The 23,692-nt window shown below is 34.4% G+C and overlaps 1 protein-coding gene across 1 annotated transcript in view; it reads left to right on the top strand.

Moving 5' to 3' along the window:
• LOC128673081 (GTP-binding protein REM 1) overlaps window positions 1–17,437 on the top strand; it is a 129,877-nt gene extending 112,440 nt beyond the window's left edge. Inside the window, exons 3-5 of the mRNA XM_053750682.2 lie at window positions 9,305–9,390; window positions 10,022–10,211; window positions 11,983–17,437. Of these exons, the coding sequence (XP_053606657.1) occupies window positions 9,305–9,390; window positions 10,022–10,211; window positions 11,983–12,257 (551 nt within the window). The 3' untranslated portion in view covers window positions 12,258–17,437. The remainder of the gene's footprint in view (window positions 1–9,304; window positions 9,391–10,021; window positions 10,212–11,982) is intronic.
• Window positions 17,438–23,692: the final 6,255 nt, after the last annotated feature.

Raw genomic sequence — 23,692 nt, 5'->3', positions numbered from 1 at the left:
TTAATTTAAACAGTGTCGGCCCCTATCATGCCAGTAGGTCTTACCATTTTATATATATATATAGACTAACAGTCCGCCCCGGTTTCGCACGGATGCACGGACGCAATATTATGCGTGTTATATAAATATATAAACCATCTTCTTAACTACAAGAGTACTTGAAAAAAAATCCGCATCAAAATCCGTTGCGTAGTTTTAAAGATCTAATACATACACAGGGACAAACAGACCGCGGGAAGTAACTTTGATAATATCATTATACACTCGTAGTATAAACAAAGTTACTTCCCGTGGTCTGTTTGTCCCTGTGTATGTATTAATTATATCATATAATAGAAAATAATTAACTGGCTCAGTGTGTACGTTACGACTAAACCTCGAAGTGCGGTCACGCCAATACACCCTTTCTGACCCGTGGAACATAAAAGTGGTTCATCTAGGTGTTTCACGGTTAACTTACCTAGGTATATTCCATTTACATTCGTACATAATCTTCGGCTAGTCCTACGTTTTTTGACTTAATCCTTCTCAAAAACAAGGATACTTACAGAAAATTGAAAGCATAGGGAGTAGAAGAATTTTTCATCGATAATTTCCGCTATCGTCATAGCCCCAACCTAACCCCCCCGTTGACAGCGGAAAATTCAACAACCTCACGACAGATCCAGCCCACATTGCCATCATTAAAACCCACTTGGGATTAAAACTTCGATCAAAAGATGTAATTGACTTCACAGTTAGTTTTCAAGTGTTTGAGTGGAAAAGTTGCCAGTTACACGGGGCTGAGTTTACGATTTCTCGAGGGAATTTGGTAATGACTATTATTTATAGCGATAAATTGTTTTAGGAAATAATTAATCATTATATATCTCTCTCTGATCCTCGCGTACTAAAGTTGTATTCACTGCTGTGAAACCCGAAACACGGGGACGATACTTCATGTACATTATTATTTAGTATGTCTCCTGAGCCTATCGCCAGTTGACTGGTAAGTGATCCCTATATGGGATAAGTTCGGCGATGTATCAATCTTGTATTAATTTAATTTATGTAGGAATTTATTATTCTACGATAAAGTTATTACAAACAAATTTTTTGCACTGATTTTATGCTTGATGTTAACCCTCGTTGGGTTTCCTATCAGCTGCCATGCCAATGTGTCCCTTAGTCGTTTTTTACGACATCCACCGGACGATATGGAGTGGTCCTATTCTAGGGTGGAATCATATGCCTCAATTAAAGTGGTATTTATAAGGGATTTGAATGTATTCACATAATATTATTGTGGTGTATAGTTCCCGTGTGAAATTATTATAATCTTTGCCAAGGGAAACAGGCATGAAAATAATAATTTTCAAAATCCGTATTATTTATATAATAAAATAATAGTTCATTCAATTAGGCATGTAATGTGTTAGTAAAAATATTTTTAGTTAATAACTTCAGTTATGAAAGCCGTTATCAAGTTAAATCCTACATTTGACTTGCACAGGCCTAGCTGGCGTGATGTATCGGTCGCGTGTCAGGCACTAAATTACGTTTAGGGTTGCCATTATTTAGTTATTTTAGAAAATTCTAGTAGAAAACGTTAAAGTCGACACGTGACGATTTATTTTCTCATAGCAATTTCCATTTCAATGACAGAGAAAAAACTTAACATTGAGCATTCAAATAATGTTGTTTTAAATTCAAATTCAAATCATTTATTCAGAAATTAGACCTTCACAGGCACTTTTTCTCGTCAATCTTTATAATTTTTACAATAATAATGTTTCCTCTGTCTAGGTTTTATTGGTATAAAAACGCGTGTTTCTGTGAAAACTCAAGATATTTATCTTTCATAGCTAATTGCAACATTTATAAACTGAATTCAGTTTACCAAAAAATGTACTCACTCACCTGTGAAAAATCAAGAAACAACATTAAAAGATCCTATTCCAAAGATTCTTTATCTAATTTGTAACAATAATAGAAAAACTCATCTTAATCTAACAAAAATAAATTCCGATTCTCATTCATGACATGTATAATCTGACAGAGTCAGTACAATTTTTAAATTTAAAAAAATCTTATAACCATAAAGGTTTTCTTTACTTATATATTTAGGTTTTACTTATATATTTAGGTGGTGTTAACTATTACTTACTAAACAAAAGACGCAAGACAACATTAGCGTGTTCATAGGACCGATTAGTATACATAGAATTTTGAATTTGAGAAATTGAAATTTGCCTAGATGTAGGGTAATTTTTTTCCTGGAAAATCAAATTTTCCCGTGGGAATCTCACGCGTGCAAAAGCTAGTAGTAATATACAGGGTTACTGGTATCTAACACATAACCTTCCAAAGGCGCATAAGGTACATAGAGACTAACATCTTTTGTTCTACGACTTTTGTCTAAACGTAATAAATGAATGAATGAATGAATGAAATATTTATTTGCACACAAACACGGTATATATACATGTATAGGACAAATATGTCTTTAAATCGGACAAGCGTGTTGCGCCAACAATTGGCATGCAAATGTTTAAAGTTATTTATTTAAAAGTACATAAAAAGTTCTAGTTAATTAATAATCAAATGTTAGGTTAGGTATATTAAAAATTAAATAAAAAATAAAATAAAAATATGTCAAGGATTAAAAAATGAAGTCAACATAATAAAATAAATAAATTTGAGGGCGCTACCTTATGTCAAAATTTAAAACTAATAAACTCGTCAATGGTGTAAAAACAATGGGTGACCAGAAAAGTATGAAGTTGTTTTTTAAACTTCGTAAATGGCAGTGACTTTAAACTCTCTGGCAAATGGTTGTATATCTTTACCGCCATATTATAGCTATTTTTTCTAAAAGACGTGGTAGTGTGAGGTGGTACAACTAAACGATTTGGGTATCTTAATCCAGAAGGGTACGGCAACTTTGTAAATAATTCTAAATTCATCTTTACAAAAATACAAATGTCCAATATGTACATACAAACTAATGTCAAAATTTTTAATTTCTGAAATAATTGTCTACAGCTATCCAATGGTCTAGCGCCACATAAAGCTCTCACACATTTTTTCTGTATAAGAAAGACATCATTTAAATCCACTGAATTTCCCCAAACGACGAGTCCATACCGTAAAATGGAGCAAACATAGCCATGGTAGGCAAGGAGTGCTGTTTCTTGGCCACAAGTGTTCCTTAACCGATATAGAGCATAAACAAACCGGTTTATTTTTTGACACACGTTTTCAACGTGTTCTTTCCACGACAAATGTTTATCAACTGTGATTCCTAGAAACTTTGTCGAAACACACTCTGCAATTTGTTCTCCATTATACGTTATGGACAGGTCTTGAGGTCTACCATTTTTATTAATATATTGCAAATAGGTAGTTTTTGCCAAGTTAACATATAAATTATTGGACTCCAACCAGTTTACTGTCTTACATATAGTGTCATTAATTTCTTTTTGAAATATGCTCCGGCTTATCTATTTTTTTATCTTTTATCTTTAGCTGTTTTATGACCTGTTTATTGCGATCACTTGTTTTTTTATTTATAATGTTCCATGCTGCTAAACATTTATTTTTTGCCGTCTTAATGAACCTAGTATTATTATTTTTTTTCGACATGTATATACATTTTTTTAATAAACTACTGTAATTCCTATATGTAATTTTATTTTGTTTGGTGTTATTTTTGTAGAATGTCATACGTAATATTCTTTTCCTAGAACATGACTTTTTGAGACCTTTCGTTAGCCATTTGAGTTTCTTCGTTCTATTTATTTTACATTTAACTTTGTATTTTGGGAAGCACAAATTATATAGTAACTGAAGTTCTTTGTGGAAATTTGTAAAAGTGTTTCGAACGTTATCTGTATCAAAGACCTGTGACCATGGATAATGACTTACGAAATATTTGAATTTAGTTAAATTATCATTACTAAAATCTCTTCTTATCTCAAACCAGTGGGTAATAGATTTTTCTCGTTTATTAATTGGAACAGATAACAATTGTGCGGTGTCATGATCCGAGAGTTGTAGGGGAAGTGTTGTACCAGTAGTTCCCAAAATATTGCTGGCAAAATGGTCAATACAGGATTCCTTTCGAGTTGCCGTATGTATGTGTAAATTTAAGTTATGGCTTTGGATTATGTTTTGCAACTTTTTAGCTAATTTAATTGATCTTTTATTGCTTCCTAGAGTGTTAATATTCCAATCCCCTGCCAAAATAACACTTCTACTAGTCCTACTTCTTAATTTATTTAATAGAACTTCAAGTTTTTGAAAAAAGATATTCACATCGGCGTCTGGGGTTCTGTATAAGCAAACCAGAATAATTTTGTGCGAAACAATTTCAATACCACAACACTCAAAAGTGTGCTCAGATGCTAATTCTTTAATATATGGTAGTTCTTTTACCTCTAGTGAAGGGTCGTTTAGTATGCACACGCCACCTCGCTTCTTCCTACCCTTCCTGTAAACTCTACAAAAACTCGAACTAAGATTATATCCATTAACCTGTATGTTAGACTCGTGACCGCGCGGTATAAATGTTTCTGTTAAGCAGACTATGTCTATAGACGTTTTATAATTTTTAGATAAATCACATAGGGCAATATCCAGGAATTCCTTTTTGTTAAGGAGGCCACATATATTTTGATGTAGTAGCCGTAACTTATCAGTTTTACTTTCTATAAAAAAGGCTGTCCGGTCTGCGTAGTTTGGGGTTGCGCATGAGCCTGTTGATGGATTCTATTTGTGAGTTTAGATAGAGACTGAGGTGTAAATACAATTTTTTTTTAGTTTTAATGTCGTTTCTATAAAACGTTACCTCTATGTTCGATTCCGCTACATAATCTCGTGTTGCTTGGCTATTACATAGAGTTAAGATGTGTAGAATCGCAAATTAGATTGTATTTTTGTATATGAAAAAAATAAACTACGTATCACGAAAACTCGTAGAATAAAAGTTGCTTGTTGTGATGTACCCAAGTAGTTTTTAGGAGATTTTACGTTTGATACCAGTAACCCTGTATAAAGATTTAAGTGCATGATCTATCGTGGGGTCGGCAACCCTAAAGGTATTATAGCTCAAATTACGCCCTCTATATACCATGTTCCGACGTCATTTACATAAGTCAATCATCATTAGACTTTCCCGCCTCTATATACGTTCCTAGTGGCGTTTTCAGAAAATGCACTTCGATCAGTTTTGGTTATTTCCGCTGGCAATTCACCCGATATATCAAATTATGAATTACTATATGAGTTGACTGTTTTCACGCGCGTTTCTGAAGAAAATATTTGCTTCAGAAACGTGTTTAGGGTGCTTAGGATATGAATGAACCATACAAAAAATTCAAGATTTTATTCAAGTCGCTCAAAAGCATCTGACGTAACAGTTTTTACGACTTCTTATCGCTAGTAGTTTGTAGCTTGTGAGAAATAACCATTTAATATAAAAATTGACGTGAAAACGTGCCTGTGAAGGTCTAATTTATGAACAAAATGATTTGAATTTGAATTTTGAATCTGTATTTGCTATCTATTTGCTTAGTAGTCGCATATACACACCAGTAAACTAAATAATCGAATGTGTGCGGTATCTCACGATATTTTTCCGTCAACTGAAACAAGTGATGGTTTATAAAAACTATACATGAGTCAGATTTGTATACAAAACAAACTCATATTAGGTATTAGGTAGTAGATTCGAACCTTCACAGCAGTGGTCGTTTCGAAATGCCTGTAGTAATATTATAAATGCAAAAGTTGGTGAGGATGTAATGTGTATGTTTGTTATTCTTTAACGCAAAATCTACTGGACGGATTGGCATGGTATTTGGTACACGTGTTTCAACATAGCCTATACGGTACTTGCGGTACGGTATGGTACTTACGGTACACGTACGGTACTTTTTATCCCGAAATTCTCATGGGAGCGAAGCTTCGAGGCGCAGCTAGTCACTATATAATTTAAAGTTTGACGTGAAGTACCAGTGAAGTTCTGATTTTATTCAAGTCGCCTAAAGGCATCTGACGTAAGAGTTTTTACGACTTATTTAATCTATTTGACGATTCGAGTTCGAATTTCTGAATTTAGGACTCGCCTTTGGGATTTTTCGATCACATGTGTTCTGAAATACTGGGCCATCATCGCTTCTAATTGAAGAGGTGATTAGCTATCAGACTCTCTATTCGCAACATCACTTTGCAGCCTTTGGCTCCACGATCACGTTGTTCTATATATCTGGTAAATCATCGTTCAATCTTGGGCAGGCTTTCAGCATTGTAGTAGACTGTATCAGCCATAAATTGGCGTACACTAACAAATCTATTGGCACACTGGTCGATCGATTTAGGTTTTACTGCAACTCTCATACGGGTTATGCATATAGACTAAGTATATCCTTCATACAGCATGACAAATACTTCCTTATGGAAGGCCTGTGACCTATCATTTGGGACGTATAAAAGGCTATTGATAATAGATGATTGGGTATCTTGTACGACAACAAAAATCTCATCCAACGCGACATTGGAACCTTCAATAAAATTCATAAAATGAGTAGAAGTGGCAACAAATATGAAGAGTTCCCAAGCAGTTACGTAGTAGTTTTTTCATTAAAAAATCATTCCATCGTGGTATTGGTTTTAGAAATCAAACGAGCGATGAAAAAAATTATCAATTTTTTTCGCTCAAGAAGAGGATGTCAAATCACCCCAAATTACACCCTACATAATATAATTACAACGTGTATGTTCCACAACGTTCGAATGTCCCTAATTGACATGTGTCGTCACATGATTGATGTTTCGGTGAACAAGTGGGCACATCAAACTTCAATTTTGGGTCAAGCTGTAATTTAATTAGCTTTTGACCGCGGATTCGCTCGAATTTCTCGCGGCGACAATAGCTTTTCCCGGAATTAAAGATCCGAAGGTCTGTGGCGTCAGTCTTGTCGGATCAAGCTGGGCTGGCTAGTGACAAGACATAAGTATATATACCTAGTTTTATCCTCCTCTCGTATTGCATGGTTGTATTCGACACTGTAATGCCGAAAATCCCGATGTCATCATAAAAACAAACTTTAAAATTTTGAAGATTAACATTTTTAACAATTGTTCATGGTTTATTTACTTTGGTCCAGTTTTTATGGTTCTGTGTCTCAAAGTGGTCTCAAACAAAAGGTAAAAACGGAAACCTTATAAGATCACTTTGTAGTCCATGTGTCTGTCAGTCTGTCTGTCAAGCGCTTCTTTATCAGGTTGGTATCGCTAGCGTAAAAACATAATACATTTCATGAGGATTTAGACCATTGGTGAAAACCACGTGAAAATTTGTGCAGTCGTTTTTTAATTCATCGCGGACAGTCAGACGAGACTTTGTTTTACAATATGTAAAGATTGTAAGGATAAATTTGACGACCTCGGTGGCGCAGTGGTAAGGTTCTTACCACTGACACATCCCCGGAAAATGATCATTTTCTGATTGGCCCGGGTCTTGGATGTTTATCTATATATGTATTTGTTATAAAATATAGTATCGTTGAGTTAGTATCCCATAACACAAGTCTTGAACTTACTGTGGGACTAGCTCAATCTGTGTGATTTGTCCTAATATATTTATTTTATTTATAAATATCATGTTCTGTTATGCCACTAGCTCTCTCTCATCTCGGCTTCTTCCTTAGCCGTTTAGCATCGGCTATTATCTGTCATCGTTTAATCCATCTATAACATTATTTAGTCAGCTAGTCAGCCAATCATTTAGTCAGCTAGTCAGTCCTACAGTAGTACAACCTATTTTAGTCACGTATTCGCTATTATGTAAATTACTTTCGTTCATGCTAGACGTCGCGCGTTTGAGCTTGTGAAATGTAAAAGAAAATAAAGTACAAAAATTGTTTACTTACTAAACTTAAAAAAGGTTTCAGTATGCCTAATCGAAGTTGAAAACAGGAGAAAAGATATTTGGATAGATTATATTTTTGCCACAATCACATACACACACACAACAACAAAACAACGTATGTAAAATATGTAAGGAAGTTTGGTCACCTCATCACACGGTGTCTTTTTAAAACTTCTCGGGAGAAAAACGTAAAGGAAGCATATTCAGGGAGACTGAGGATAAGTTATGTGAACTGAAGGAACATTATCTCTTAACGCGATCCAATTTGCGACCTAAACTGATCTGCATCGCAAATTCGTACCATCAAATTAATGTTTAGTATGAATGCGATTCATTTTAGGTTCCTAAATTGAACGGAGTTGGATTGGAATCGTTCCGCAAATGTTGATAGTAGGCCTGCTGATATAGAAAGCAGGCATCACACCTGGAACAATTTAAAGCCGAGAAAATACTGTTTCCGAGATCAAATTTACTTTATTTGTCATCAAAGACGACATAATTACTTCACTCACTACACTCTCATTTACAAGACGGCCGAAATTAATTAAATTCAGTCCAAATATGTCAAAAGAAGTCTTATAAATAAATACAAAATAAATATAACACAAAAATCTATTCCTGTAGATATCTACTATATTTTAAATCGTGTAAATTTTCAAAGACTTTTCAAATAACACTTTATTTCTTTTTAACAAATTATATTAAACACCTCATGAATATTAACTAGGCTATGTTTTCTCATATATTATAGAATAAAAAAATAATATATTGTTTTAGGCAAAATAGTGATTTGCTGAGAGATATTTTTCTCTTTATAAATCTAAATAATAGTTAGTCAAAGTTATGAACACGTGGAAAAATATGTAAATAAAAACGGTCAGGTCAGTCAGCCAGGTTGTATTTGGGCAGAGTTCCATATTCATATTAGAGTTCCGTATTCATTTAGAACCTTATCTTATTAACTTGGCACCGATTTCGAGTCAAGTCGTGGGTACATGAATGCCAATACATTTTTGATTCTTGAATGAAACCTGCTCAAAATCTATAAGCAGGAGCAAATAAATACAGGAGTCGGTTTATTTGTTTTTTTAAAGTTCTTATTACTAGCTTTTAATTAGTTCCACCTAATTAGGTTCTAAGTTTGCTAAGTATGTCTGTAGTCAAATCTTGCACGTTAAATTTCACCTACTACCACCGCGACAATGCGTTAATGATAAGCTCGATGTGGTCATGCTCCCAGGATTGGCCCCGACAAGGGAACTTCTCAACTAATTACTGCATATTTTTGTCACGCATTGAATGCAATAAGATCTCTATGACTGAGCTTGTGGGAAAAGGCATTTTTGTAAGAGACTAGTTGAGAAATTACTCTATGATTTTCTTTGTTCTCAGATGTGGACAGCTCAGAACAGAAGGTGTCAATAATGCTGAACGGCGAGGAGTCGGAACTTTACTTCGTTAACTGCACTACAACTAAGGTTAAAAACTACAACTAACTTTTATAAACTCTCACGGTCACCATATCAAATCTTTACCAGAAGTAGAACTTGGTACAAATATCATCTGAATGTAGTCTCTATCTATTTCAGCCACCAAATAGCAGCAGTGCATGCATCTGTTTCGATGTGACGGCGCTAGTGTGCGCATAAGTCTACTTATGACTGAAGCGTATATTGGCAACATCAATTACTGAAATTGTTTTTTGTGGAACTTCACTTTGACGAGTTCGAGGAAAAGATAAATATCGAACATGCCTCCGCGTGTTTCTAACCAAATCTCATTTGAAATGTGGTCTACGCATAAAGTTATTTCCTTCCAGAATTTAATGAAAGGAAACAGACAGAACTATCTGATATAGATATTTCTGTTTCCTGTCATACCTTCATTCCATTTTAAGACTTTCATATCATTCCTAACACTTTCCTTCAGTTTTCCTCTTCCTCTCCATCCATGTACATTCATATTCATCAACATTTTGCCACGTGAGTTTCTTTTCCTTCTCATTCCATGACCAAACTGACAGCTTATTAACTACAGGAGCATTTTCAACTTAGCTCTGTTAAAGTCTCGTCACGTGCTGATAAATAGATATACCGTTTGCTCCATCAGGATGAAATCGAGCGATCAGAACCTCCTGACGCGTTCGTGGTGATCTACTCTGTGGTGGACAAGGCGTCCTTCCAGAAAGCTGAACAAGAATTGGCCAGACTCCTGGACTGTGACATGCTGAGGTGCAGACCTGCCTTGCTGGTGGCTAACAAGATTGACTTGGCGAGAAGCAGAGCTGTCTCCACACAAGGTAAAATAATTACATCATTTTTATGAGTTTTATTTTACGGCCAATATCCTAATCTATACTATCTATACTTCTATACTATTATTATAAAGAGGTAAGCGTTTGTGAGTTTGTATGTTTGAGGCGGGTAATCTCCGAAACTACCGAACAGATTTCAAAAATTCTTTCACTCTTAGAAAGGTACATCATCCAAGATTGGTATAGGCTATATTTTATCTCAAAATTCCCACGGGAGCGAAGCTCCAGTCCTGACTAATATTATAAATGTGAAGGTAAGCTTGTTAGTTTGTTACCTCTTCACGCTTCTTCTTCTTATCTACTCAACTAAACTTCTTGGAATTTTGCATACATGTAGTTTGAAGTGTGGAGAAAGGCATAGGGTACTTCATCCCGGAAAAATAACTGTTCCCGTGGGAAATTTACGCGGTCAAGCCGCAGGAAAACAGCTAGTAGGCTATAAGTCCTGTACACTATGATTATGTTATCGTCTCATTATACGAGACGAAGACCAACCGATACAACTGGTTCCCATTCTCAACATAGATACCTGAAAGGCAATAAGGGATGAAGAAGGAGAACATAGGTTACCTTTGAAAATTGTCAATAAATTTTTACTTTTACATTTACATTTACAAGCCTCGGCAATTGGTCAATATCGAACATCTGAATCCGTTACAAGCTTTGTAAAAATCGCCCCATGTCGTACCCACACCGTAAATTTAATATTTTAGCATAATATTAACCTTTGACTTAATTTTTAACAAGCTTCCACTTAACATAAGTAAATTCTGTTAAATAAAGGCTCATTTAAAATCAATGCGTTTCCTAACAAGTAATCGTAACGCTGTCATCCAATTTTTGCAGTAAATATATATTCGCAAGAGAAACTCATCCCCTCATTACGGCCTATTATAGCGACGAGAATTGATTTCCCAAGAGTTATGGCTTGCAATGGTCGGTATTGATGGAATTTGTATTGGACAAGTGTTCTTCAGTGTCTAGTTTTATTCTGTGGCCGTTATTCCTGCGATTTTATTCTTTGATTGTTTTCGAAATTTGACAGAGAGATCGTTAGTCAAAATTAGATACGTTTGGACGTGTCCAAAATTGTATGATCTTAATTTCATCATATCTTGGACAGCATTGCCATTATTTCACAGATTTATCTTCTAATATATTGTTCATATAGTTATCAGTTTTTTACAAGCTTTTATTGTCATCAGTAAGAGAACTTTGACGACCTCGGTGGCGAAGTGGTAAAGTGCTTCCCTCTGAACCGAGAGGTCCCGGGTTCGATCCCCGGTCGGGTCATGATGGAAAATGATCTTTTTCTGATTGGCCCGGGTCTCGGATGTTTATCTATATATGTATTTGTTATAAAATGTAGTATCCCGTAACACAAGTCTCGAACTTACTTTGGGGCTAGCTCAATCTGTGTGATTTGTCCTAATATATTTATTTATTTATTTATTTGTTCACCTGCCATCACTTCGACATTAGTTCCGATCAGTCACATATATTGCAATCTAAATAAAGTAAATGCTTATATAAAGTATTATTTTTATTTTTATATTTCATTTCATACAATTACAATTCATTTCTTACAATTAAATATTCTACAAGCTAAAAATTTCGTCTAACACATCTCCTCCAGACACAGTGCCCAAAAAGCTAGCAGCGTTTCCTCTTTGAATTATAAATGCTTGTAAAAATAGAACAATTTGAATTATAATTACACACACCAAAATATAAAGTAATGTAAATTTGTTCTCAGACGGCAAATGCCTCGCGTGTACATACAAGGCGAAGTTCATTGAAGTATCTGTTGGCATCAACCACAACGTGGACGAGCTCCTGGTTGGCATCCTCAACCAAATACGCCTGAAGCAGCAGTACTCCGCTGAAGGTGGCCGGGAGTCCTCCCCAGCACACTGGTACAAAACCAGGGGTATGGTCAGAGCCAGCATGAAGGCCAGACAGATGTTCACATGGATCTTCGGGAAAGAAGACTCCAAGTTCAAAAACTGTGAGAACCTACATGTTCTGTGAGTGGACAGCGACGGACCTGTGTTCGTCTGAAAGACTAATTTGTTGCTTATAGGAAGGTTATGTTCGTGTATGTACATAATACTTGTATGGGGATGAAAGTAACTTTTAGTACTTAACTTTCGGTTAACCTTACTACCGCCAGGTGTTCCTACGAAAAAAGCAAACATATTTTTTTTTTGCTACTAATCTATTCCTGGTACTGCGAAACCCTTTTTGGCGAGTCAAATTCGAACTTAGCCACATTTTCATTAAATAAATATGTTACAGCGATAGATTGCAAAGTGTGTAGGCGTTTTAATAGTCCTAGTATATAATAAATTGTATATTGACAAACTGTAATTCTTGGTACTATTATCATAATCATTATGTGCCAACTTTGAGAGAATTTAATACATACGTATTTAATTAAGTAACTTTTAGTAAATTAAGTAAAATGCAGTATTTCCTCGTGTTATCTGGATATAATATAATCTTATCAGCAATATATTATCGCGTAGTGATGTATCATAAATTAGTAGAATAAATTGGACCATTATATGACGAATAGGTACATAATATATAATTTATGAATGTGTAAAATTTTCGATAATATATCTAATACAATAAACGTGTTGAATATAGTATCCATAATTTTATTTCTTTATAACTAAAGCACATTTCTAATGTAGAAGGAATAACCATCAATGATCTGTGGGGCACGATTATTTTGCCGGACGAAATCGTGTCGACAACGTAATAAATTTATTTTATTTTTATATAGAAAATCTTTCCGTTTATGTACGTTTATTTCCTATATATATTTTGGCGATACGATTAGGTACTTGTAGACACAATATAACGCCAAAATTGTTACAGTTTAATAAATAAATATACATTATTATCATGGGTCATGGGAAACTCTTTTTAAAACGCTTTTAATTTTTAACCTCATGAATTGGGTCCACTATATTCCTTCCATATCTGCTAATAAAAATAATCGTAGCCTTATTTAATGACAAAACTGAACTTGACAGAATGTTCTAGATTTCGTAACTTCTTATAATATATAACTATATGTCTAATATCTAATGTAAAGGACTAATTGTACTTGCCATAAAGTATTGACCAAATTTACCAACAGCCCTACATACCTACTTATAAGTTCATTTATACAGGCTAGCTTTTTAAATACGAATCGATTTTTTACATCACTTTAGAATTATATAATTATTATTATAATATATGACGAATTATTTGTCGTCTACTTTATAAAGCGTAAGACTGTAAGACATGTTGACCAAATCCTACTGTTATGTAAAGTATTAGCTACCTCAATAGGTACCAAATTTCACAAAAATTGTCCCAGCCGTGTGAGTGCGACCAAGTAGAGTCTGAAACAGTTCTCCGACAATTGCTTCGTCTACGAACGATTCCGACAGAATGTCTCCTCTATTCTGTCGGCGAATCGTTCGTAGATGAAGGGTTCTGTCGTTCAAACGCCCGATGTCGAAACATTCTGGCGACGAAACGTTCGTTAGACGAAGCAATTGTCGGAGAACTGTTTCAGACTCGAAAAAGTAACAAACATTAAATTTTACAACAACTCACAGACTTTCGCCTTTATAATATAAGTGGAAGTAAAAACAAAAGAACGAAAACTTTGCTGTTTTCCGCAGCTTCGCCCGCATCAGATGAGATTCTCATACAAACTTTAACTAAATTTAGTTGTGAAAGCGTCACAGATAGACCGACAGATTTTTAATAATTGGTAAGGACGTACGGGTTACATTTATTAACTCTCCCGCACAATTAAACCGATCATCTAATTAATTATGGCAAGTCGGAACTTGGTCTTTTTTCTACAATTTTTAATGAAATTATTTAATTAACCCCCGATATTAATGTCGTGGCATCGTAGCAACCAAACGGCTGAACCGATTTTGATCTAGTTTTTTTTTTATTATTTATTTTAAAGAGAATTTAATCGAGAATGTTCTCAGCTTTGTTTGGAAAATTCAGCCGTTCAGCCGTTTGTAAACTGTCAGCTCTTTTCTAGCGGATGAGATGATTTAGTTAGTATTTATGAGTTTCTTAAATTTTAATGGAGCTTTCATTCATTGAGCATAATTTTAAAATTTATTCTGATGTTTGAAAAGCCATCCTGTGTAAATATGAAATATAGTATCTAAATTATGACTAATTTAAAAAGTAACATTTATATTTCATGCGTATCCTATTTTTGTCTAGATAAGTACTTATATAGGTGTTATATCATAAAATAATATCAAAAAGTGTACATATAAGACATACATGCAAGCACAAAAGGATTTGATGTTGTTTAACACATCGTCATGTGTTAGAACACATTCACTGACATACACAAAAGAAACTTTTGTTATCCATAGATGGAAACTGTCAGTGAAGTGTTCAGAGTTATGTAATATGTGAGTGATATTACGTTTTTTACATGAATTATACTATTAGTTTGTTACCAATTAGAAAAAAATATGTATTAAGTTAAAAATTGTATCAGTCGTTAGTGTTATGAATTATTTAATTACTTTTGTAATAATTGATAAGTAAAACCTGAAAAAAAAACATAAGCTTCACCAAAGGTACTTTAGTTGCCCGGTGTCCTAGGTGAACAACAAAGGAGGCAACGCCACGCGACGCAATGCCTTTGTGTCAAATGTATGGCTGTATTAAATTTTTACTAGTGGCCTATGTTGACGCACCTATGATGCCAGGTAACAAGCCATATACCATATATTATTTTTAGAAAGCTAATAGCGTACCTCTCCATTTTTTAAATTCTAAAATTGCAATCCTCAAATATTATTTGAACGGGATTGAAAAATAATACATTTACTCTTAACATAAATCCCCAAATTCCCAAAAAATTAATAATTTTGGAATACGATTCAAGACAGTGCCTTTTTATTGTTAAAAATATATTATAACTTTTACCTTTATATTTCAATTAGTTGTCTTTAGGAAATATATACCCACCCTTATGTGGTAATTGTTTAGATTAATTTAGCCCCTCTGTTTTATATAAAATTCCGACACAAATTGTTATGGGGTATATAGATTGCCGACTGCAGTAAAATCGGATATTTTATTCTTTTGAATATATTTTGCAAAATGTTGAAGTTTATTTAGTTTGTATTTTTTCCGTAAAAGATAAGACGTGATGTTAAATCCATAATGTCTTATTGAAATATGACATCTTTAAGTGATTGATATAATCTAAAGTAAACACGCTGTATTAGTCGTCTAGGACACAGCGTATGTCCTTAATAACAAATACATCGCATTTACTTCAAGCCTATATTATCATAATTACTATGTCGCATCGCGTCGTTGTGCGCTCCTCAGTTAGGACGCTGGGTTAGTGTGAAATATCCGATTGTATTGCATAATATATGTCGTAAGTAGATAAGTATTGTAAATGCATTTGCAGATTGTATGAGCTTGCATTGTGTATTTAAGGTCTATTTGCACGTTAACTGTGGTATGAACTAAAATTAAAAAGTCTTAAAAGTAAAAAAAAATGCTGAATGCAATTAAACTACACAAAAAAAAAACAGTTAAGCAAAAATATATAATTTAATCAGTATCAGCCTTGAATATAACAATATCTATAACGACATTAAAAGATCAAAAAAAATATTTTTTTGTAAAATAACCTTTTTTCTTTTTGAGGCACTGATATTATAAGTTACTCCAAAAACCTGACGTCAATTTAAAAATAGGTTTTAAAATCTTTTTAAACATAATTACTTACAAGCTTTTGCAAAAAAGTCATTTATATCTCCCTCCGGCCCGCCAAGTATCTCCGCAACTAAACTGTCTCAATGAAATACTCCGTTATGACGTGAAAGAAGGCCTTCCAAACACATTTATAGTATTAACTAGCGGCCCGCCCCGGCTCCGTTTGGGTAAAAATATAATAAACATACTTACACCTGAACCTTTCTAAAGAATCGCACTATCTATTGGTAAAAAACCGTACAAATCCGTTAACTCGTTTTTAATTTATCGCGTTCTTATACAGACTCCTATAAGCCAAGAATATCTAAAGATACCAATCAAACATAGAGTTCCACTTTGGACACTAAACTGGAGTAAGTTGCTTAAACTAACTTAAGTATAATATTACAAAGATTACTTCTCAAGTTGGTAACTTGGTAAATTTAACCCGAAGCAGACGAGAGCCGCGCATCGCAAGCTGTTTGTTCTAAGTATATGAGACTACACTTACTTTGTGTTGATACCGGCGTCTTTTGCACATGCAAAAGACGCCTTCTTTCTTTTAACTACATAGTTAAAAGATACAGCAAGTATTTTCATTTTGTTTAACACCGCGTCTATTTCTCGGTGGTTCAATCAAATTTCTTGAGGAAAGAATCATTTCCAAAATCAATAATAATTCATAAAATTGACATTATCACAGTACAGATTCATTATTTTAAAGTCAAATATTAAAACTAATTCTTGCTTTGTTGAAATTTGAAAAAAAAAAAAAAACAATGACAGCGCGGTCACAGTGGTCGAAACGCTCTGAGAAACACCTTCGAAGCTTACTTCTTGTAAAACCACGCAAGGGATTTTGATGCAGTTTTCAGATTTTGCGAAGGCCTGGCCGGGGGCCGGGTTTCCAGTAAATAATGAAAAGATAGTAGACAAGCAAAGAAGGGGCGTGGGGTCCTCGATAGTGGATAGCGGGGTTAGCTAACCCCGCGTCGATGATAAATTACATAGTTATAGGTCAGGCTGGCACGGATATATTTTAAGAAGAGATGAAATCACGTCACTCAAAGGGCATTAAATATGGAAGTAAAGGGTTCCAGGAATAGAGGAAGACCTAAGAAGAAATGGATGGAGTGTGTCAAGGATAGTATGAACAGGAAAGGAGTATTAATGGATATGGCAAATGACAGAACAAAATGGAAGGAACTTACATACTGTGCCGACCCCACATGAGTGGGATAAGGTCAAGAAGAAGAAGAATAGATGAAAATAATTCCCGCTCGTTTGTAGACATTTTATCTCATTACTATTTTCAAAATCAGTTAAAAAGGAGTGCAACAAAACCACAGCGAACGTGCTATAGACCATTATGGAAGTTATCCCTATGTATAAAGTGTAGTTAGTGTTTATTGTAAATAAAATGATTGACAATAAATTTGATTACTTTATGTTGTTACATATATTTTCCTCTTCAGATACCCTAATATGTCTAACTAAATTATTATTCTTTGACTAGCTGTTGCCCGCGGCTACATTGACTTATCTCTGCAAAGTTGAGAGCTGTTTCAAGAAGTGATTCAATAAATGAAAAGTAATCTGTAGTTCTTTTTATGAAATAATTTTGTTAGGATTATGTGTGAACTAAAAAGTAAAAAGTAAAGCCGAGGATAGAGAGGACAGGAGGATATTTCTTAAATAAGAAAGAGAATAAAGAGTTATTTTTATATGGGGCCATAATTTAGAGTGCACATTTGAATAATCTTAGGGTGGGTCGCACAGTCAACTTTGACGTTAACTTTGTCTAAACATCAGCGTCAACGCCAGTTGAAATCAACGTCAAATTGGACGGTGCAACTCACCCATAAAGTTTTATTTAGTTTCGTAAATGTTTTCCGATAATGTGAGTATTTTTCAAAAACTTACTTACTTACTTCGTGGGCGACATTCAGAGTCGGCAAAATGTTTTTTCCAATAAATTTAATAAGATATAAATGATGAATGAATAACATGAATATGTCAAACGCATTCAGCTCATTTATCATTCAATTGAGTACTCGGCGAGGGCATAAAATGGTTAAAATACAGATTAATATTAAACTTGAAAAATTGTAAACTGTGGACGGTTTGACCTCGTGACCCCGGCTCGAACTTTGAGAGTGTTGTCCCTTTCTTTGAATTTGCTAGATTAAGGGGAAGGAAATTAATGAAAATTACTACTTTTAAATAAATTCAAAACTCTTTTATGCTTATTATTTTGTTTTGTTTTCTTATTTTTTTTGAACTTGCCTTTTATGTAATTATATTTTTTCGGGTCGGACAGGGTTTTTGTAACATATTGTATTGATTGACGTATTGTATTGACGACCTCGGTGGTGCAGTGGTAAGGTTCTTGCCACTGAACCGAGAGGTCCCGGGTTCGATCCCCGGTCGGGTCATGATGGAAAATGATCTTTTTCTGATTGGCCCGGGTTTTGGATGTTTATCTATATATGTATTTGTTATAAAATATAGTATCGTTGAGTTAGTATCCCATAACACAAGTCTCGAACTTACTTTGGGGCTAGCTCAATCTGTGTGATTAGTCCTAATATATATATTATGTATTGAAGAAATTTAGTAGTTGTATGGGCCGGGTAGTTGTATGGTATCTTCTGTATCATTTGGTTGCACTCGCCCATCGTCTATATACCTAGGTTTTGGTGACGAAGTCTACAGCTTTCTCTGTACGTGAGTGAAACAGCACATATCTGCACTAGCAATATGCGCTCTAGTAATCCAAAACCCAAATTAAAAACTTCTGTTCATCACTTTATTTTACGAATAATTCGAGCAGAAGAGGACTCTGTTGTATTACTGGCAGCATTTCTGTTTTACTGTGAGAATTGAAACGGCCCCGTCAGGTGACGGATGATAACGGGAATTAACTACATGTTTTTGAGAAAATGTTTGGCAAAAGTAAATTGTATGCAGGGAAATAAGCCCCTAACGGCATGACTTGTATAAAAAAAAATATCAATTCGTCGCGATATTTTATTTTTATTAAGGCTGAATTAAAGCGTAATGATGTTTCTACCAGTCAACCGAGAGAGTTATATTATAGAGAAAGTAGCAGAAATTTCAAAAAGTTATGTGAAATGTGTGATAGCGAGCCGGCTGGACTGCGTCTACAACAACATCAACCAATACTGTGGACTTCATGTAGTGACACAGTCAAATAAATTAATTTAAAATGTCACTAACCCTAAATTTTTAAACTTATTTATATGTTTACTAACAAAATTTTGTATGAGTCTTGATGCTCGAAATAAAGAATATTATTATTATTATAGTTATGTCATCAATCAATATCCACAGAGGCGGATCAAGGCGTATTAAAAGTTGGGCTAACTTCGATCGCTATACATCCACAGGTATGCTCCCCGCTTGTTCCGCGGTGAGCCGCGATTATCCCCGAAATAATTGATTTCTCGGATTACGCTCCGCTCACCCGACATAGATTAACATAAACATGAGTAAAGTTCGTGTTTGAAGTCAATATTCTTTGGGTAATCCTCGTTAAACAAATTTTGGCGTAGGCCTAATACTGGTACAGTGGGCTTCATGTCATATTACCATATTTGCAGCTATGTAAGAGGGGCATTCGAAATGGATTTGAATATATCAATTTGCTGTTAACTGTACCAAATTCGAGGTTATCTAATTATTTTATTCATTTATTTAAATTTCTTGCACAGAATCGTTTATCTTTCTTTTCCAACGAACAGTGTCGTCAAATTTATTTAAGCAAATTAAATACATTAACTTTGACTAAGCAGTTCGAAATTACTAATTAGTGGATAACCTCTGACAATTGGATTTTATTTTATGTTGCTGTATTAAAACAACTAGAGTTTCCACTGTTTAAATGTGTTTCTTCTCAGCAGTGGTCGTTCCGAAATGGCGGTTAGTTTGTAGCTTTTTGAGATATCCTACTGAATCTTACTTACTAATATATTTTTTTTAATTTTATTTTTTTTAGGGGCTTTTATCATTAAAAGACATACCATACCCTATAGAGAGAAATTTATTACTAATATTATAAATGCGAAAGTTTTGTCCTCACGAACACGTGTTTATGTTTGTGGCTGTTTCACGCTAAATTTACTGGACCGATTGTTATGAAATTTGTTTAATGGGTGGAACCTGGAATAAGACATAGGGTAATATTTATCCCGAAATTCCCACGGGAGCGAGGGTCCGGAGCGCTGCTAGCACTATATATAATTTGAAATTTGACATGAAACATGTGAAGGTCAAATTTTACCACAAATTTTAATGTCTTCCTTTGTTCTAGAAAATAGGTTGTTTTTTAACATTGTGAATACAACATATCTCTCTCTCACTCTTCTGAGCGTTTTCCTTGTTTATCTGTATCCGTTGATCGTCGGAGCCCAGGGCCTCCTATGAGAGCTTTCCTATGTTCGTCTCCACTTCGCACGGTCGTCGGAATCCCTAGTTTTCAAACCATGTAAACACAACATCTGTTTACTTATATGTAAAGTAGGGACTCCTAAACTATTGTGAATTTGTAATCGATTAGAATAGCTGCGGTCCTTCGGGTCGCAGGCCGGTCCTAATCATTCGACCCGCATTTCAAAGTCCCGAATATAATCATTGTTGAACAATTCCAACGACGCCTGTTGTGCACAATTTTCGTCTTTTCCCGTTATTACCGAGTCTTTACACCCCCAATGTCTGCTGGAATCTGCTCATCGGATGGATATTCGAGCAAATATTATATTTTGCCGGCTACATACTACAGGCTACACACACGCATTATCATTGCGCATTAAAAAAAAGTTTTTTTAGTACCTTTCGTACAATATACTATAAAATAGCTTATTCAATAATGACATCATATATCGTAAAAAAATCTAAGAAACAATAGCTCTTCCCAAAATCACAGCAACAGCCAAAACTCAAAATCGTTTCCCAGGGGAGGTTCCACCGGGAGTCTATGTGACCGCAGTTTTCAAGCTCTTTGCAAAATGTATGAAGATGAGAAAAGGAAATAAAATTTTTTAAAAAATATTTGGTATTACTGATAATCAGCGTCCCTTCTTTATAGCATTTTCGTGTACTTGTAACATGTAAATGTACTTATTTTTATGTGACAATTAAATCTTTTCAATTTTATCCGGGTATCCGTGTCCTGAGTTGACTGTTGTATTTAATATAAAATAGTGAGAAAAATCATTTTCTTACACTAAATACTGTCACTTATTCCCGATGTCCTCCGGTGGGAACAAATCCTATGGGAGCCATGGGAAATGACGCCAATTTCCTCTATTCATAACACTTCTGAATTTAGCAGTACCGGTGTGGAATTAATTTGGGTTTTGGTATTAACTAACTACCTAAGCTTTATGGGCACACGTATAGAGATCGCTTAAAATATCAACCGTTCAAATTTTTATGGTATTACTGGGGGTTTACCATCATCTCTTATCGCGATCCACTTTACGACCTAAACTGAACTGCATCGCAAATTCGTATCATCTACTTAATTTTTTCTATGAATGCGATTCATTTTAGGTTCCTAAATTGACTACCTGAGTTGCATTGGAATCGTTCTGTAAAAGTTAAGTAGGCTTGCTGGTTGTAACTTAGGTTATACTTGTAGTAGTTGCTAAAACGTGTTTATATTCTCTCTTTGGAATACAGAATTCCGAATTTGTGAATAGAATTATATAGTAAATCCTAACAAATGTTATAAATGCAAAAGTATGCTTGTTACTTCTTCACGAAATTTCTTTATGTATAAAAAATACTTAGGTACATCCTAACTCCTCCTCTAAATAGGTATTATACCCGCAAAAGTAAGTTTGTTTTTTTTTAACCCTTCATGCTGTATCTACTCAACCAATCTTTTGGAAAATTTGCATATATTTAGATTTTAGTACGCAGTAGGTCATAGAGTACTTCATTCCGGGAAAAGAATCCTGTTCTCTGGGAAACTCCGCGGGCAAAAGCTAGTATTCAATAAGTTCCATTACAAAACTATTGACGACAAGGATAACAAGTTACATCATAATCAAAAATATTACGAGTATCTTCGCTTATAGTTCAAGATAGTTGAGGATTGTTATCTATTATTGTGTAACAAAGTTTCTGGGCTCCGAGGGCATCCACAATTTGTAACTGAGATATATATAAACAAAATGTGTGTCTGTCCTTTCAAGTGACGTGTTGTGGGTTTATTCAATAAAACGGACAAAGATGCGGGCAAAAGCTAATAGATTATATAATATACCACTATATAATCTATTCTCTTTTTCCGGGATATAACGCACCCTATGTCCTTATCCGTACTTCAAACTACATGTACGCAAAATTTCAAGAAGATTGATTGAGTAGATAGAGCGTGAAGAGGTAACAAACTTACTTTCGCGTGTAGAATATTAGTTATGATGTAAGTATATATTTTTTGTAAAGCTTCTTTTATATATATAAAGAAATTTTCGCACGTCTGGGCGATGTCTCTGGAGACCAACTGGTGACAATTACTGACAACGATTGAGTTTGGCCATAAAAAGAGGGAATGTCGCCAGCCCTCCGCACGACGATGGCGATTTCAAATCTTTTATTTTTATTTAAATTAATTTCGTGTTTATAGTTTAGTTTTAATTTTAGGGTAATTGAGCTGTTCTTACTTTATATATTTTTTTAATTAGTTAATTTTTGATATAAACTATTGAATGGCACGTGATAAAAATACAAGCTAATTCTACTAATATTATAAATGCGAAAGTTTTTGAGGATGTATGTGTGTAGTTTTGTTACTCTTTCACGCATAACTTACTGGACGGATTATTATGAAATTTGGTACACGGGTAGAATATAACCTGGAATGACACATACCTTTGATTCCGAAATAATCATGTACCTAACTATATACCTAACTCAATGGGCCGATTACATCGTGTAGATTCAAATGTAATCGGGGACTAATAAAGTTGGTAAGTTAGTGTGGGGTTAGGTTTCCGATTGTACAAGTCCACGTAAACCCGGGGCGGGTAGCTAGTAAAATTAAACAAGCTGTACAACTCAATACAGTTCGAATACCTAATTTGCATCGCTTTCTCTGAAATCGCTTTGCACATAATTAACTCATTCGCACTATGCACGAAGGATTTGTCACTTAATTAAAAACAAATCACGAAAATATTTCTTTCAAAGAAACTTAAATTCTATATATTATTTTAAAGACTTGAAGTAACCATTGGTCACGCTTTCGTGCATCCAAATAGAAAATTAAGAAATTTTGAATCAAGCACTCACGCGCGCGTACTGAATCCTTTTTGCCGATTAGTTGGAGGGGAATATGGCGCGCGCGTCTCAGCCGCTGTTTCCCCGCGCGCGCCCCCGCCCCGTTTATAGTGATGGGGCCTTAGCAACCATTTATCGAATATTATTTAAATTTCATCTAAAATATTAGGTATATAAAAATAATAGAAGTAATTAAAACTAAATATTAAAAAAATAAGTGTGTTCACTTATTTCCAAAACTCAAATTGTATTTATAGTCTACTTAAAGCCATGAAAATACCCATGGAGAATCTATTACTTTGCATTCTTTCAAGTAATTTAGTTGTTAAATATTATTATTATTAGCACTCCTTTACAAATGTATAATAAATAAATCCAGTTCTATAATTTGGCAG

The sequence above is a fragment of the Plodia interpunctella genome, chromosome 10 (assembly GCF_027563975.2).
Source record: "Plodia interpunctella isolate USDA-ARS_2022_Savannah chromosome 10, ilPloInte3.2, whole genome shotgun sequence".
NCBI lineage: Eukaryota > Metazoa > Arthropoda > Insecta > Lepidoptera > Pyralidae > Plodia > Plodia interpunctella.
This window is presented reverse-complemented; position numbering and strand designations above follow the sequence as displayed.